Source organism: Columba livia, chromosome Z (assembly GCF_036013475.1).
Source record: "Columba livia isolate bColLiv1 breed racing homer chromosome Z, bColLiv1.pat.W.v2, whole genome shotgun sequence".
Taxonomy (NCBI): domain Eukaryota; kingdom Metazoa; phylum Chordata; class Aves; order Columbiformes; family Columbidae; genus Columba; species Columba livia.
Genome location: NC_088642.1, coordinates 36135459 through 36154693, shown reverse-complemented (window position 1 = coordinate 36154693; position 19235 = coordinate 36135459). Strand labels below are relative to the sequence as shown.

General features: G+C 39.3%; 1 protein-coding gene across 6 annotated transcripts in view; it reads right to left on the bottom strand.

Annotated features, from left to right (window-relative positions):
- MCC (MCC regulator of WNT signaling pathway) overlaps nt 1–19235 on the bottom strand; it is a 205466-nt gene that overhangs the window by 147021 nt on the left and 39210 nt on the right. Inside the window, exon 1 of one of the 6 annotated variants that reach the window (XM_005506211.3) lies at nt 12646–13273. The exons of the other annotated variants lie outside the window; for them this stretch is intronic. Coding sequence (XP_005506268.1) covers nt 12646–12702 — 57 coding nt within the window. The 5' untranslated portion in view covers nt 12703–13273. Of the gene's footprint in view, nt 1–12645; nt 13274–19235 lie in introns of those variants that run through there. 6 annotated transcript variants of the gene reach the window in all.

The following is a 19235-nucleotide window of genomic DNA, read 5'->3' as shown; positions in this document are numbered from 1 at the left end:
TGAGCTAGATACTGGGGGAGAGTGCACATTCGGCAAGTTTGCAGATGACACCAAACTGGGAGGAGAGGCTGATACACCAGAGGGTTGTGCTGCCATTCAGAAGGACCTGGATAGGATGGTGAAATGGGACTACAGGAACCTCATGAGATTCAACAATGAGAAGTATAAAGTCCTGCACCTGGGGGAGGAACAACCCCAGGCACCAGTACAGGTTTGGGGCTGCCCAGCTGGGAGGCATCTTGGCAGAAAAGGACCTGGTGTCTTGGTGAACACCAAGTTGAATGGAAATGAGCAATGTGTTCTTGTCCCAAAGAAGGCTAAAGGTATTTTGGCCTGCATTAGACAATGTATTGCTAGCAGGTTGAGAGAGGTGATCCTTCTGCTCTGCTTGGCATGGGTGAGGCCACAACTGGAGTGTTGGGTCCAGTGCTGAGTTCCTCAGTCCAAGAGAAACACAGACATACTGGACAGAGTACCACAAAGGGCCACCAAGATGATGACTAGAGCATCTCTCCTAGGAGGAAAGGCTGAGAGATCTGGGACTTTTCAGCCTGGAGAAGAAAAGGTTCAGTGGGATCTCATCAATGTACATAAATACCTGGAAGGGAGGGTGCAAAGAGGCCAGAGCTGGGCTCTTTCAATTGGTGTCCGGTGACAGGACCAGGAGGAATGGGCACAGACTGAAATGCAGGAGGTTCCCTCTGAACATCAAGAAACACTTTTTCACTGTGATGGTGACTGAGCATGGCACAGGTTGCACAGAGAGGTCGTAAAGTCTCCATCCTTGGATATATTCAACAGCCATCTGGAAACGGCCCTGGGCACCTGGCTCTAGGGACACCTATACCTCACTAGCATAAATTACTAGGTTTAAACCTGTTTAAATAACACATAAAAAGAGATTTAGCATAACACACAATACAGAAATACAGGAAGTTAAAGAAATTCACACAGGAAAGGAGAAAATCTACTTTAATGAACAGCAATTAGCATATTTATTTCCATTGCAGAAGGGGCAGGTGTTGAAATTCAACCACATTGGTTTCACAAAGGAAGATAATTATGGGTGTTCACAGATATTCAGCCCTGCAGGATGTGTGACAGAATCCGTACATTTTAAAAAGCATGAAAAAAACCCTGTGTTTTGCAGAGATCTCTCACAGAGGAATTAAATTATTACAGATCTCCATGCCATCATGGTTTGACTGTTACAAATCAATACACTTTTTTCTACTTTGCACCACAGGGAAGATATCCATCATCAGAGGAGGAGAAACACAGAGATTCTGTCTGTTCTTAAAACCAGCATCTCATAAGACAGAAAAGCATCATAGACTATACTGCAACAGTTTTTTTTCCTTCACGTATAGCAGTCACCTCAACACTGCTACCATACTGGCATCATTCACAACAGCTGACATATAATGCTACAGGCAGAGATAAATTTTCCCTCAAATATTTAATTTATTTACTGATTTCATTGAAAGAAACTGCATGCTTATTTAGCATGGGCCAGACCTTCCACCAGATCAGTTATACCTGACAGAACATGGACTTCTCATATACCAAGCAACATGAGAGAATAATTTGGTCCTACAGGAATCAGATTACCATATGTAAAGAGAAAGAACCAGATGATGAACAGGTAGATCACCATGAGTTTAAATAAAAGGAAGAAAGTATGTCTGCAAATCAGTTTAAATAAAAAGAATTGCCAAAGTCAGTAAATCAGACGACAGCAGCATCAATAACTTGCAAAAATTATGTTGTACTATGTTATGCAAGCAAAAGCAAATAAGAATGAAAGGACAGAAAAATGAACTTATCTCGTGCAGATTTAGCAACGGCAAAGGACAGACCTCAGCACACCATTCTTAAATGCGGACTTGGTCTTTTCTGCAGATGACAATAACCACTTTGGTTTCTACATTTGGCTGCAAACCCTGTCTCAAGCACTCTAGCCCAGACAGTTCAAGAAAGGATGATATCACTGAGGTGCCACTTCAAGAACGGTAGGAACGACCCCAACTACAGTTAACAACAAGCTATATTCTGCTACTTAACACGTGGAAATGGTTTCAAAGTAAGCAATCTGTGTAATTTAGATAGGATGCAAAGTGCAAGAGATTACCAAACTAGATGCATTCAGCCCTATGAAGGATAGTTCTTAATAGAAAACAAGAAGAGTCTGGGCTGGGGTTATCTTGGCCTCTTGTAGATGAAAGTCAGATACCATAATGCCTTTGCAAGCTGTAGTGGTTTAACCCAAGCTAACAATAAAACCACGATAGCTGCCCACTCACCCCTTTCTCCACCCCTCCAAATAGTGGAGAGAATTGAAAGGGAAGGGAGAAACCTGGATTGAGATAAACACAGTTCAATAAAATAACAGAACACTAATAAACTACTAGCAAATATATATATAAAATAGAATATAAAATAAAAGATACTCAATGCAATTCCTCACAAACTCCATCCGCACCAAGCAGCCAGTCCCAAGAAATGGTACCTGATCCCAAACAGCTGATCTTGAAGAGAGAAAAAAAGAAAGGAAAAAAGGCAGAAAGGCCCAAAGGCCTCTGCAAAATGGCAAAAAGCCGAACTAAACATCTCAAACAGAACTCCCTCACCTCCAACAAAAAAAGCAAAGAAGAACACGAGAGAGAAAGGAAGACTGGAAGATCTCCACTTAAATATGAAGCATGATGCTAATGGGATGGAATACTCTCACTCATCCGTCTGGATGTCAGTCAAGCTCTGCCCCACCCCTGCCCCCCTTCCTCAATGTCTCACACCAGTAGGCAGAGCGCTCAGACCAGAGCAATTAACACCCTAGGAAAGAGCTAATGTTTTTATCTCTTGTTCTCAAACTAAGTCCAAATAATGACTGTGCTAGCTACAAAAAAGAAAGGTTTCTAACTGCATGAAGAAAATGAACTCATTTTCAGTCAAACCAGCACGCACACAAATGATATGTTTAGCCTTAGAGTCTGCAAAGGATACACTTTGCAAGATAGGGGCCTGCACTGTTTTGTTTGAATACTAGCTTCATCCAAACCTCTGCAAACATGGCTCAGAAGGGCACTGAGTTGTCAATGAAATAATTTTGGACTTATTACATAGCACAGCAATGATCTTGTATTTCTCTGTCATCACAACCATGTATCATTGTTCTGTGTTGACAATTTTAAGTTCATCACTGCAACTTAATTAGTCTTTTGGAAACATTTCAAAAAGTTGCTCTGACAGATCAGAAACCAGAGATGCTGTTACAACTCTAGCAAGCACTGAAAGATCTTCACGCTTTAAAATGTATAAATGGCCTACTTTGAAAACAGGATCTCATTCCAGTTATCAACAGATGGCCATTTTCCATAAGCCTGATGCAAATTTCTACTTTGTAATATATTACATTCTAGTGATAGCCTGGTAATCTGCAATATAATCCAGCAACCACCTGCTGAAGCATTTTCAAAATTCTCCAAAGGGTAGCGATGGCAATTTACAAAATTCAGCATGCAGACAACAATACTACAACCAACCAGTTTGTTCAAAAAAAGAAGCATCACCACGGCTCAAACCCCAACATCTGAAACTTAGAAGTGCTGGACTTGCAATGTTAATACTTAATACAAACATAATTCAAAACCTTTGCACTAATGTATTAAAATGGATACTACACCTGCACAATGTTTTTTCTCTGCACTGATGGGAGGCCTGCATATATTTCCTATACCCGTGTATACTAAGGTCCAGTCTCTTACTTCTGGGCTTTTTCACCATTCTCTTCTGTTCCACAACTATTTGTTCCATGTCCCACAGCCAGGTCTCACCCACACCCTGCTCAGACACCCTCTGTCCCCAAAGTCATAGGTCTCCATTCTCATCTCCCAGCACAGAGACCTTGCAGCACATTCAGCTTCCTGCCCAAGAAGTGCTCTCAGTGACTCCTGCTACCCCATCCTTCTATGCCACCTCCTCACTTCAAGTCCTAGTTTCTCCTTCCAGCCTACCCTCCAGCCTCCTTCATACCTGCCAGACAGAGTCTACTCTCCCTTGTGCCTTTTTCTGATTTCCAAGTTCAGCTCTTGACCTTCACAACTTTTAATCAGAAAGCACAATCTTCAGAAGCTGTCAATGCTGGACTGGATGAGTAAGAGTGGAAATCGTCTGGAGCCAGAAAACAGCAGACATCTTCATACTCTGTCACAGGGATGGTAGCCTAACCCAAAACCCCAGGGACCAACTGTAGTAGACTTCTACTGACGTCTGAGATAAAGCAAACTTAGGTAAATCTTCACTGCAGAAGCTTTAGCTGCAGTGACCTAGACAAATCGTGTACTGAACACTTGCAAACATTTTTGCCTCCTTCCCTGAATACCTTCACAAGATCAGTTAAAAGGAAAATCACATAAATCCTAATACTCTGGAAAATTCCAATTTCTATTACAAACTTGTGTGGCAGCAGAAAGAATCGCCAGATGTTCTTGTATTTTTAACATGAGGAAGCTTTGTCTGTTTCACTAGCTTCAGTTGTTGAAACAAACATAACACTTCATCTGGTAATATTGCCAAGAAATTCAGCTTATGAAGGACTGCAATTTCAATGGTCAAAGTCTTGCAAAGGCAGAATGCATCAGGAGGCTACATTAAGAAGCAAAACTAGTAGATGTCAGTATCAGTTCCACCTGAAAATATTAACCCTGTCATTGCGTTACAATATAAATTTTTAAGAAAGTTCTATAAAAAAGGGAAGGCCAACCAAAATTTTTGGATTTCCTTAATGACTATACATATTTAAACACACAAAACCAAACCTACTATTTTAACAAGAGTAAACTATTTCCGCTTTATTTTGTTCAATGTCCTATATTTTAATATCAAACATTGTGTTTATTATTATAGTAGCAGCCACTAATAATTAACTGTTCTTTACAATACCTTCTCATGTAGCTGAAAATAGTTGAACAACACAAGCACAAACAAGCAATGACACAGAGTAAAAAGCTCTTAAGATAGTAAGTAGTGCAAGTAATTCTTCAGTCATCGCACACCAATCACATTTTTCTCTGTATTTAGAAATACCTAAATTTAAAACAGAGACATCTGGATATTGCAGAAAGAAACATCTGAACAAAGTCATGTTTAAAAATAAACACAAACTTAAACACCACAAGTATTCTGCTTCAATTTCAGGTTCACCTCTTAAAGCTAAATATTTACATACATACTGTTTTAAAATAGGTTGTGTAATATAGGCTTGCACTGAGAGAAGTAGCTTTTTGATGTGCAGATCAAGGCAGCAGTTCACCAGCATGGAGCAGCACTCCAAACAAAAGTACAGACCATGAAACGGAGAAGTGCACTGTGGATGACTTCATGTCACTGTGGAAACTGTTACTGTTACCATGATTGCTTCCAGCTCACATAATGTATCTGTAATGACAGATTCTTAATTCTACCACAACTCTTTGTTGACATTTGACTTTTAATTATAAATGTATCGAGATCTTTAAATGGTTGAAATAATTATTAATTATCGAGATTCAAATAAAGACCAGCAGTCCCATCACAGCTTCACCATACTAACAGTAAGAAACAATCCTTGTTTAGGGGACTTTACTAGTCAAGGAAGACAAGAAAAAAAAAAAAAAAAGATGCACAGAGAAGCAGAGGAATTTATTCAAAGTCAAATGAAACAGACACAACCCATGTCCCACATAACCCTGGTGTCATCTCTGTTCTGCCACTGAGACCACTCTTCAACCAAGATGCTGCTTTAATGTCTTAGCTGAAAAAAAAAAAAGTAATCACAAATAGTAATACTGAAAAACTGAGGGAAAATAAAAACAATTCATCTTTTTTCTCTCTAATTTTAGATACCAACTACATCCTTTCAGAAACTTTCAGCTTAAAAAAAAAAAAAAGACAATAGTCTCTAGTCAACTTTAAGACCTAGGACAAAAATTTATGCATAGGTGATATGTATCTAAGCATATGGAAAAAAACTACTACTTTGTGTATTTCTTTAAATTTGGCAGGACTGAAAAGATTCCTATCAATATTTTAATTTCAACTACAATTTTTTTGTGTAATTGCAACAACTGAGTTGGAATACGTAAGCCTATTTTCAGAGTTTTAACAAATATCTCTATTAATTAGAGCTGGCATAAATCTGTCTCTTCAGTAAACATACATAATTAATGCAGAGGGTTCACTCAGTGTTCCTGACATGGGACTGACTAACGCAGACTGTCACCAGTGTCAAAACACTATCTCTACCATCACCACAATCCCACACCAAACCTCTGTCCTTCCATCATGGAGAATCTTTGAATTCAGAGATCATCACATTTCCCGACATACTACGTAAGTTTGTATTTTATTACTAAATATAACAGAAAAGCTCAAATAGCCTTTTCCGTGCTATTAAGGAAGCAGGAAGTCCCAAAGCAAGTAAAACCTGCAACTACAAATACTATACAATGTCATAAAGACAATAAAACTTAAGTATGAAGAAAAAAACAGAAGTGACAAGGACTCACTTCCTTTTCGAACATACATCAAACTGCTCAGAGCTCCAGAACAAAAACACCTCAGTACACCCTGCCATAGCTGTCCAATCCCATTATTAAGCCTCTCTTCATACACACAGACAGTATAGATGCTTCTGCCTTTTCAAACATTAGCAAACACTAGTGCAAACTCTATCCAGGGGCAAGTCCATTCAAGTTTCCCATTTAAATATTTTATTTAAATTAGGACAGACACATCAGTGTAACTGAGACACACAATAACTCTTTAAATTCTGTAATTATATTTCATATTTACCAGCTCAACACCCTTCAAGACAACAGTATGGGAAAATGCCAGGTGTGCAAGTTTGACTAGTACTTCGCAAAGCTGATTTGATCCAGGAAAAAAGGAAAGGGTTCACCCAAAGAAGATTTGCAAACTCTACCTCAGCACTTCTGAAACAATAAAGCTGAGAACATTCTCATAAGGCTACAGGTACAGCTGTTATTGCTACCACCAGATGAAAGCTTTTTCCAAATCTCCACCAGAATCCGTTTAAGAAAGTTTCTCTTTAAGATACTTTGATCTAAACATACTGGGTTGCTGTGCTCGCTTTTCTAAGACTTGAGCACTTCACAAACACTGTTCAGCTTTTTTGTCTGTCTACTGTTACCAAATAAATGAGTTGCACAACTTTTTCAACATTAAAATAATTTAAAAACACACCATGTATTATTTGACAACCGCATTCCGCTCTGTCTTATTGCAAGGCTGCAATGTTTTAAAAGATTAACAATAAGGATTTATTAGGCTTCCTAAAACATCTCCTGATCAGGGAAAACATATACCTTCTCCAGTGGCAAGTCACAGTACACTCTTCTACATTAGAAGTTGCATATACCTTTGACACTGATGGTCAAGGTCATCTCCAGTTGCAGAGATTGGAACTGCAGTAGGAAATGTTGTGTACCTGCTCAGAAATACTGGGAGTATGCTGGCATGCTTGTTACGTGGCTAGAGACCATCCAGGAAGCAGATGTTATATTAGGGTGACATTTACTTTCTGATTATCTTAACAAGAAGACTCCCAAACCCAGAAAGATAAAACAAGTGTTTGAGATTTAATCCGAGCCTTGAATGCATACAAAACCTTCTCCCCATTCCATTTGTGCTATTTCCTCACACGTATGTACAGTGTGAGCACAAGCTGACGCTTGTTCCAAAAGAACAGAGACACACATGGGAAAGCACCTCAGGGTGGGGATTGCCACCTTGCAAGGGAGGCTTGGCCTAATACCCCGCTCTTCTGCTGGTTACCCACCTCACCCCGCAGCTCCCCTCAGACTTACTCACTGGCCTCACGTATACAACTTCAAGTCACGCAGCCCCTTTATTTCTGTAATTTTTCTTCTACATATTTTTTTCCTCAAGGAGTAATTTCTAAGTGGAACAGCAGTGGAACACAAATCTTAAAAGAAAGTGTGACATTGTCCTACTGTAAAATTACCAAAAAAATCACAATTTAAGCCTTTCAAATGTGACCCTCTCTTTACTTATTCACATCTGCTATTACACACAGATTTTGGTGAAACCCTTAGTATTCTGCTTCCTACACAAACACACACTTCAAATCCTATCTTCCCTTCCCCTCCCCAAAATTCTAAATACCCCATTTTTATAATTAAAAAAAGTTAATAGTTTTTCCAAGACAAATAACCCATCTGTTTATTCCAGTCAATGTAAAGGGTTAAAGAATATGTAGCTGTATCTAATGCTGCAAGCCACAACATTCACATTCAAAGCACTTGACTTCCAAGCAAAAAGAAAGAAGAAGAAGGTATAAAGTATGCACGAAAGCAGTGTGGTATCTTCTAATTTTGCTGTGCAGTAAATAATATATCCTTTTTAGAAGTTATACACCACCAGCTTATACAGCAAGTGCTAAAAGAACACAATAAACAATCACATTATGCAAATCATCTGCACTTAAAGTGCTGAATGTATTGCAATACTATAATATCAGCCCTTATGCCACAACAAAGTCTCTTAGGCACATTCTTACAATCAGCAAATTCATAACGCTCACTTTAATGAAAATTATATCCGAGAACATAATTTGGGTCTTAATTCAAGGATTTAATTTAAACATACAACAGAGAAAAACACCATTAAGCTCAGTATTTATATTTCTTTCATGTTCCTACACTACTAATTTAAACTGTCCCAGAACTAGGCATGGGCATAACTGCTGACTGCACTTAACCCATTAGGTATACTAGCTCGGACCACAGATCTCCCTGCCCTAGCACACCATCTCAGCTGTGGGTGGCCAGGGACACATATAAGAATGAGCTTGTATGTAGCGATACCTCCCCGGAATGCTGAGGCTTAAAGCCATCTGAGGCTCAGGGACTTGCTGAGTCAAAAGCAGTGTCTTTGAATTTGGAAGAAGTAGCAGCAAATACAGATTAGACAACCCAGCTCCTTCTAGATGAACATGAACACCTCTTTCTGCAGAAAAAACTGAATGAATATCTACAAAGCATATAAATTCTGTGATAAATGTTCATATTTAACTATGTAAAAACAGTGTGTAATTGCCGTTTCTGTGCACCAAACTATTTACCTATACATGTTTTCAGTAGCATTCACAATGATGACTTTAAAAATATGCCTTGTGATTACATTAAAGTTTTACAATATTGTATGACTAAAAATTGAAGGTATCCAAGGAGCACTTACCTAATTCGGGTGTCATGTATTGCATACAAATCACATCCTTTCTTGATGAGGCCTTAAAATGCAAACTCTGGAAATCATGTTGAGCTACAATATTGACAGGCAAAGGCTCGTTTCGTAAGTTGAACTGTGCTTGGCTGGACACTATTACTTATTTACAAAGGTACCAGAGGCTGTCGTACATTCTCATAGCGTACAGCAACAGCCATCTGTGAATTCTAGATTTTTTCAGATTTGCATCTCTTGATGTATCATATATTAAGAAAACCCTTAAATTAAGACCACCACCAAGCAAACCTTGCTATGTAAGAACAATGCTGCTTCTACCGCTCTGCAGTTACAGCACACTGAATCTACCACACAAACAGCACATTGGCTGATCTTTCTTTCTTTGGACAGAAGAAAAAGAAAGTTGAAGGGAGAAAAAAAAAAAAGAATAAATGGGGTAACATGTATCAACAAACAACAGCTTGAACTCTGGAGCTAGGTAACCATAGCACGTGGGTTTTGTGAAGTCTGACTGACCTATAACAGAAATCAGACTTTTTTTTCTGCTTTCTGCATGACCTTTGGATGTGGGCAGGAGGAGTAAATAAAAGACTATCAAGATCCCTGTTTACTTGGACGAGAGTTTAGGAATAGCAAACACCAACCCCACACAAGTTTCTGCAATCAGACTGTGTCTTGAAAAAAAATGTATGCCTTAATTTTTGCCCATTTCCCAAAGAGGGATGTCAAGAAGAAAGTTTCAATACAAATTGAATGAGTTGCAATAAATTCACTTTCTATTTTGTCTAATGCATCCATTCAAGAATGCATTTACTATATCTTCAGGGCTTTGCAGTGTTCCTGTTTATTTTAATAACAGTAGTTTCATGCCTAGAGCTCCATGGACTGAGATAAAAGAGTTCAAAGCACCTACATCAAAACCCACTGTCCATCAAGTGAATCATATTCTTTCTTGGTCTGTTGTCATATCTGCCATTCAGACATATACACTGGTAGCAGCGCAGTGTAAAGTGAAAATCTGAGCTGACTGTAGAGATAGAGGTGCAGGTGAAAACACACTAAGACAGGAGTCATTTAATCAAACTCCTACTGTAGCCAGTTCAAAATTCTTCCATTGTTTAGGTGAACACAATGCTACTGTATTCCATTGATCAAAAATAAACAAGGCATACAGAAGATACGTCCAGAAAGGAAGGGAAAAGGGAAAAGCATGACGGAGAGGTGTGAAACATTTATAAACCATATATACAGCCTTTACTTTTCTGTTTTCAATTACAGCAAACAGTACCAGTCACCAATAGGAAAAGGCCTAATTTGAGTATACAAATTAGAGGGAGTTGGTTCAGTAACAGAAGTTAGAGGAGAGCAACTAACTGCATCTCAGAGTACTTATGCATCTTTTCCCCTATGGGAGATGGAATATGATGCTTCTGTAAGGCCTCCATGTTTAATTCAAAACACACTGTTTTATCCAAGACCAATGCTGAAGCTGATCCTGCCTTTTGAGAGACACAGGCTAAAGCACACAGTCACGCAAGCTGCTCAATGTATGAAGATGAAGACTAGCAGCAAAGAAATTATGATTAGCAGCTCAGGAAAGTTACAAGGGTAAGATCATCCCTGGTATGTCTAAAGTCAGAAAGAGGCCTATTTCTAACTTACCTGTAGCACCAGAGTACAAATGTAAATTAAGTATTAAAGTAAGCTCGTTGGAAAAAAAACAGACAAAAAAAACCCCATACCAAAGAAAAATGCTACACAGTGCACAGTCACAGACTGCTTTCAATACTTCCCTTGTTAAAACATCAGAAAAAAAAGGTATTTTTTACAACAAAAGTACAACTTACAACTTTGTGGATGTGTGAACTTGAATACATAATATTTCAAGGTACCAGTGCTACCAGTAAATACTGCCTGCTCCAAATAATGAACCAACTATCAAGTCTTAGTGACACTCCATGTTTTATATGATCCTGAACAGTCTTGAAAATTACATGTTGTGGGGACAGAGAACAGTGATCATCAGGCCATCAATACAACTGTAGCCACAAACACTGTGGCAGACTCCTACCAAAAGTAACCTCGGCTTTTATGTCGATTTTATGAACTCCATTTATGCTGCATTGCAGCTACACAATTTCTAACCATTCATTTGAAAAAGTAACACAGATTAGATGAAATTGACCTCTTTTGTACTTAAAGGGGAGGAACACATGAAACGCCTGTCACAAGAACTGCCCAGTAACAAACCTACTGTTCCTCTTTCATGGCAGGGTACTGCACTTTCTTAGATCTCACACATATACTCTGCTTCACCCTACACTGTTGTTCTCTTCACTAGTCTACTGATTTATTTCCCACTATAAACGTCAGCTTCTCCTTTCTGTGTGCAATTAATTCCATAAATTAACTCTCTCATTCTGCCAAGTATACCCTATCTAATATTCCTAAGAAAAAAAAAAACAAACAAAAAAACCCCCAAACAACTAAAAACCAAACAAACATATAAAGTAAACAAAGGATATGTTACAGTAAAAAGTGTAGCAAAAAAATGGGTAAAAGGGAAAGAGAAGCATTTCAGTTAAACTGGGACAATACAAACCGCAGATTCCATTTTTTACAACATGACCTTAATCAAATGCTTGGAATTTCTTAGCATAACTAAATTAGCAGTTCTCAGTAAAGCTCATAAGGATAACATATCTCAGACATTTCAGTAACTGCCAAAATATGCCACTTGTAACACATTTATTCAGCATTTGCATAAAATCTGATATGGCTTTTCTTTCAAATTTATTAAAAAACCCCACACAATTGTGCTATACAAAAACCAAACATACCCACAACTGTAAGAAGTAACAGCTTTTATGGCTTCAAATGCAAAAGCAGAAAGTTTCCCATAGCTTGTTTTCTTTCAGGCAAGGAAGGAAACTAACCTAATTCATCTAACCTAAAGAAACATCACCTTGGCTAAATACAAACAAACACACACAACTTCTGCCAGTGTTGCAGTGTTGTCCTACCAAGAAATACTTGTCATCTTCCACTCACCCCAATTCCCTCCTAAATTAGTCACCATCTGCTTAATCTCAGCTGAGATCTCCATATATCACCTACTGCAAAGATGAATGTTGGGAAGCCAGGGAATCTCTGCTGCAGGATAACAGAAAAAAAAAATGTCTCCACATAATTACAATTATTTGCTTTTCACCACTTGTTCAGAGTAAAGCAGCAAGTCATTCAGGTCATTTCCTGACTGGCACAGCAAGTTATAGCAAGATACGCATTCTATTAATTTTTAATTGCATTGCTTGCAGACTGAAAACCCAAAAGGGGAGCGTTTCTTTTTAAAGCATAAAGAAGGGCACTGAAACTGCTTACCTCACTCAGCTCTGCAGGGGAGTCGTTTCCATATTTCACAGCAACTCCAGAATTCATGATTAGACTTCTCAAGGCTTGATGATTTCTGCAGATTTTAATGCTTAGAAGCTTTTTTCAACTGATTCAATACTTTCTTCTCAAAAATTTTTCCGTCTTACACATTTTGCTCTAGACAGCCATTTTTACCCCACATCAATAGTTTAAATTAATGACGCAAGATCTTCTCAAAGAGCCAAACCAGTGTTGACTTCACAGACAATCCATTGCTGCGAGAGACTTGTTAATACCAAGAAGTGCTCGGAGAACGCAGGGAAGGAACTGCTTGCCAGGATCCCAGGGCTGTCTTAGTCCATCTGCAAGGCGTGCTTCTTCTCTGCTGTCTGTTTAACGCTGCTCTCTTCCACAACTCTGTTTAAGGACATCTCCCAGTGCTGCGTAATGTACTTAGAAAAATTTAATGAGCTTCACGTAAGTTCACAGAGGAATTAAAAGGAAAGTGCTGCTACAGCCCTCAGTGTTTGGGCACAGAGAAAAGAGAAGAAAGCTCCCCTCCCCGAGACAAACCAATGCTGCACTTCACGCTAAAGTTTCCCCTGCCAGTGAGCCTGGAGTTTAAGTGGTTTATGATCAAACACAGCTGTCTTGCTGCTGGCTACAGGGTGCATGGAAGGGGCGGTACTAAAAGGATAGTGCAAGTGGGAGGGAGTGAGCTACAGAGAGTTCATTTTGGAATTACAGGCATCTTTCCAGCTTTCTGCATACTAATCACTACACACAAAACTATAAAGCTAAGTAACAGGAAATGCCACCTGGATAACAATAAATTGAATTCCTATTTCCCTGTTCCCATGTGCAATTAAGTAAGGAAAGTTGGGGGACTTCATAGGGTGTGGGCTGTAAAGATTTCAAAAGGTCACAATAAGCCCAAAAGCACCATTAGAAAGCTGCAGATTCTATGTAACACCCTGACATTTTACAGAGACTTTGGGGAGATGCTACTGAAAGAAAGGGAGAAAAAAGCATATGCTTTCAACAATCAACTAATGTTCTAGAAAAATCCTTAACAAGCTGGATTTGTGCACATGCTGCACTCTCTGCAGGAACTGACAAAGCCCCCCTTCCCTCCATCCCCTAAAATATAGTGAAAGCCCCACACACTTTGTGATGCTGAATCATTATGTTCTTTTGGAGTTGCAAGTAGCAAATACCAGACTCTGCAGCTGAAATGTATACCTGATTATCTTAAAACAATGTATTACTAAAGTGTCAAATTAGTTCAGAAAACCACCAGAAGAAACAGGAATAAACGCTGTACAAGCTGCAGCACAATTCTTGCACCCTCACAAAAATGTTTACACAGAAAACAATGTTCTCCAAGAGCAACATTTCAAAAATCACCTTGTGATTTTTATTTTTCTCTCCTAATCGGAGATTAATATCAGTACACAGACATAAGGATAACTCATCCAAATGCCAATACATAAAGTGCATTAAGAACAAGAATTGAGATGAACACACAAATATATATCACTCTATGTCACTAAAAAGCGCTGGCACTTTCTGGGTCCTTGTCCTTCCTCCATGCCCAGCATCAGGAACCACAGTTCTCCTCTAGCTCAGGGGGGAAGGGGAATGCCACAGTCTCTTTACAAAACTTTCTACTTTTGTCCTCCAGGTCTATTTTCTAGCCTTTCCTTTCTATTTTCTGTATTTTTCCCATCCTCCAGTTTGCTTTTTAGTAACCTGTGTTTTTGGAGTTCCCTTCTCTTTTCATGCCCACCTTGCATTGCCTCCATTCTTCATTATCTTCCTCCTTGGGAGCATCCTCCCTGTCCCACCTTTACACACAGTTCTGTCGCCACGTTAGTGCTTCTCTGCGCATTCCTCCCTGCTGGTCCGCTTTGTTGCACACACACGTTTTCCATCTAGGGCCCCGCAGGCCGGTGGCGGGGCTGCACTGCTCTCTGCTGGCGGCCGGCTCCGGTTTCAGCCACGGCCCCCAGCCCCGGGCAGACCCCCTTGCTGACCCTCCCCTGGGGAGGGATGGAGTAGCACATGCACCGCCGTGCGGTGCACTGATTTCCCGTGCATCAAAATGTTTACACGCAGGAACAAAGGTGCTGTGTAATGATTTACCTCGTTTCTCACACCTGAGGAAAAACTTTGCAGGCATTTATTTATTGTGGAGGGACAGCCATGACTAAATGTAATAATTCTTCTCAAACAGTTACTATTATATCGCATTTTAAAAACAGTAGGATTGAGAACATGTTCCAAATACCTAAATATTTAGAACTCGTTCCTTTGTGAAATGTCATATTATCAAGTATTTCTCCAAGTCCATTTACTAACTGAATGAAAACATTAGATCACAAAACTAAATTCCCAGATAGACTTGACTGAGCGTCTCCATGCAGCTTCACTGTTTCCAAACACATGCAAGTGATCTAACATAGTAGCAGGGCACTAAGAACTTTTTTGAAGCCAAAGTGCATTTTCCCATTGGCTTGTGCCAAAGGCAAGCTTCAAAGAAAGCAAAGGAAATCTCAAGTATGCCAATTTTGCATTGCCAGGAAAAGAACAGAGCACCCTGTGATCCAGCTAGAGAGAGGTGCCTGCTGGATTCAGTCCCTCTCTGTTTCTGTTCGGCTGCTGACTGTCCAGTCTCTCCCTGACTCAGTTCCTTGTCTAGGACAGCAACGCTCCCTTGCCCTCAGCCTCCTCCTGCCTGTCTGATTTTTTAGCCTCTACAGGCAGGAAGGGGGTGAGGATGGGAACAGAAAGAGCAATCTCTTAACCTACAGAGGTACATTTCTCAGCCCAAAAGGACAGAGTCTCAGTGGATGCCTCAGTGTGTACTGTGACACAAACGTGAAGGGGAAACAAGAAGCTGGATGCATCTGACTGTCATTGAGGCTTTTATAAACAATACCCACCAATCATGCTATGTCACAACAGAGACACTGGCCTGGGCTTCCACTCAGTCTCAGTGGATTCTGATCAATGTACCTCTAAGGCACTCATGATGCATACTGCTGGTAAGTAACCACATCTGCACTGACAGATTCTTCCCATGATAATTTCAGAATTATCTAGTAACAACCATTGGTGTGGCCAGTTTGCTGACTGCTGATCTAATAATCCTTTGGCCACTCGATTTGTTTATTCTTATTAAACTGTAGAAAAAGAATCACTGACATGCACTCGAGATTTACTGAGGAATCTACTTTTTGGTCGTATCTGAATACTCATTTAATAAGATTTACTCTGTCATCTGGTGTAAAAGGATTCTTTTGGGATGAGATACAACTCTCTGGCCCTTCTCACCTTTACTTTTTGAAACTGTCACAGAATATGGAAAAAACTCAGCACTGTAGTTATTTTACAAGGTTTCTTCCTCATAATCTGTCTCAGTAATTACAACACTCTGTTTCCTAACAGTTATTGGAGCAGGTGTGACAACTGCCACACTTGAGTGTTCCTTCCTTGTTTTGACAGCTGCAGAGTGAAAACTACAGCATAAAAGCAATTATCTACTAAATATATATGTATCGCATATTCTTCAGCACAGTGTATACCACTTTCTGGGAAGCAGTTTCCCTCTACATACAACATGCATAATTATCTGGTCACAATTCCAGGATGTACAAAATAAGGCCTTCTTAGTTGGTTCTGTTTAATGAGCTCTGTAACTGAAATGCCACTAATTGAACTCCACTAAGCATTTAGTTTATGCTTATTTGTTTCAATATCACCTATACAGTTAGAGCAGCACCCCGCATAATCCTACACACAAATAGATTACACCTTCAAATATTGCAAATCTGGTACACATAATTTGAGTGCAGCATGTTTTTTTCTCACTCTGGCATGAAATACACAGCTGTAGTGCCAAAGTCTAAATTTCCATGGACAAAATAGTAGCACTCAGAAGGCTAAACTTGGAAGCAGAAGCTCAATACAGCATTTGGATAATGTTTCCAGAAAATACTTTATTCAATAATACTAATGCACTGTGATATAAAAGGGAGAGGCCAAAAGGGACGGTAGTTTCTTCTTGATGCAAACTGTTCTCATTAATGCTGGTGAAGGTTATGCACCTAGGCTGGTAGAAAAAAAAAAACCCACAACTTATTTGAAACAATAGAAAGTAACCTTATACTGAAAAATAAACCACTCTCTCTGAAAAAAATGCAAGCAAATTTCTCTTCTTTCCTTCAATCACACCATCTCAATTAGTCTAAAACAGATAACGTCTCTAGAATAATGTCATTTCCAAATAGCACTTCAATCAGCTACTCTCACTTGTTCACCCTTCCTTAAATACTTAATCCACTTAAAAAGTCATGTCCTTGACCCGACCAGTCTCCTTGGGAGTTCACATTTGATCCCTTTTTCCATCCTTCAGTATTTCATGCCATAAAGCCACTCACCAACCTGTCAAACATCCACTCTCATTTTCTGTCATTTCATCCAAAGCCATCACATTCATTTTGATTCCCCCTGACCCCACAGAGCCTTAGCATCAAGTCAGGACAGGAGAAGCACCAGCGTGTCAATGTGTGCCTGTTATTCATGTTAGAAATTGTCTGAGGACAACAGGGAGAGAAAACAGCAATTTCATGCTCCTTTCATGTTGCAGCCATCTAATTATCATCACTGTTGATTTGTTCCTTGCTTAAAAACACAAACAAGGACATTCTGTAAACTACAATTCATGTCATCATACTTCTTCTGAGCTTCCTTTCATTGTTCAGCATTCCCTCAGTTAATCATCTATTCCTCCAATTATTAACCACAAGGTAAACTCACTCATTTCACTTCCAATCCCTACAATCTTGGTAGCTATTTTGATTTAACTTTTTGAGATACAGTCTGTTGGTTTTGAATGCTTATTGCACTAAAAATATGACCGCTCTTAGTAAAATACCTGTGGATTAATCCTGCCTTTGAGATATCTACTCTTCTCCTTCATCAGAACTTGTATTCCCTCAAATTTATCAGTTGCAAATTGAATCTCTTTCAAACATTCTCTCTCACATAAGAAAGTTTTGCCAGGACTCCCCTGCTAAGTCTCTCCTGTTTTGCCCATTCCCTGATAGTGAGATTTCCTCATTTACATTCTCTCCTTACTCCTAAAGTCTCTTGGTTTTATGTCTTACCCTTCACACACTTCCATTTCTAGTTCCAGTCCCCACTCCACAGTCATGGTCTTGTCTCTGCAAACATTCAGCAACCCAGCTCATCAGCTGCCCCCTTCTCTTTCATTCTTGAGCTTTTCTAAGACATCTATGTGTGTTCAATCTGTAATTATTTTCCCTAATTTTAAGACTGCTCTCCACTCTGACTTCTGTTACCATGGGCATGTTGAACACGCAACTCCCTGACCTGGATCAGAGACCACATAAGTGCCCACAGTGACACAAAGAAGGGGGAGGGAGCCTGGCCCCGGGTTTGGGTCAGAGCTGAGCTTGGACACTTCACTCCACTCCCACACAAGCTCCCCATTTCACCAGCTGTGGTCAAGACCTCTTCTGAATGTTTAAGAGATGAACTGATGGATATTTTCTGACTATATGTACATATATACGCATACATATACATATTTGTACATATTTAGTGTGTGATGTTTGTATATATACTACACACACTTAACAAACAAGAATACACATATTATATACAGGTGTGTACACAGACTTACCTATATACATGTACATATATAAGTATTTGAAAGTATGGATTCACTGAGATGTTCCATTTGAAACATTTTCAAATGGATGAATACTGGCAAAGGCAGTCAAGGGCCTGACAGATCCCTACTTGAAGCTCTACAAGACATTGTGGCTGGCATGAACATCTAAATAACAAGAGCATCAAGTTCACTGAGCACTTATGGAGTTTGGGGGAGCTTTTATTTTGTCAGAAATGATTCAAAAAATTACTTCACCAACAATGTGAACTCAAGGGATACATATAAAACCTCTGGTGAATCAAAACCCCTAGTTTTCAACCAGATCAACAATTACTATCAACAAATTTGAGATTATTGTCATTGAATTCCTACAGACCTTGTGTTAAGTTCATTTTATTTGCTGTCTTCCTTGGCTGCATAGTTGAATGGGTGCTCATAAAGATCAACAAGTTAGTTTACAGAACAATTCTCAACTCCCTAACTATTTAGTATCCTGTAACTATAAGTGTATCCTGGCATGAGACACTTCATCATTATGAAGAAACACCTGGCACCCCTGTGGGTGCTACAGAAATAAGGGTTTTTCCTTCCTTTTCCATCATACATACCAGACAATCAATACTCATGTAAAAATCAGATTCAGCAATAATATGCACTTACAATCTCTTTAAAAATTCATAGGGTAGAAAGACTCAATATCTTTTTCTCCAGTCACTTCCCTAAAATTATAGCTTCAAGTAGGTAAAGTAATACAAAACTCAGCATAAGAAATTAGAGAGGGCTATTTAGCTTAAAGCCATAAACCTCACTTGGGTACATCAGTGGGGTTCTTACTTCATTATGAACTCTTCACAGAACAGACACTGCCCTTCCCAAAGCTCAAAGTTTATTTGATCGC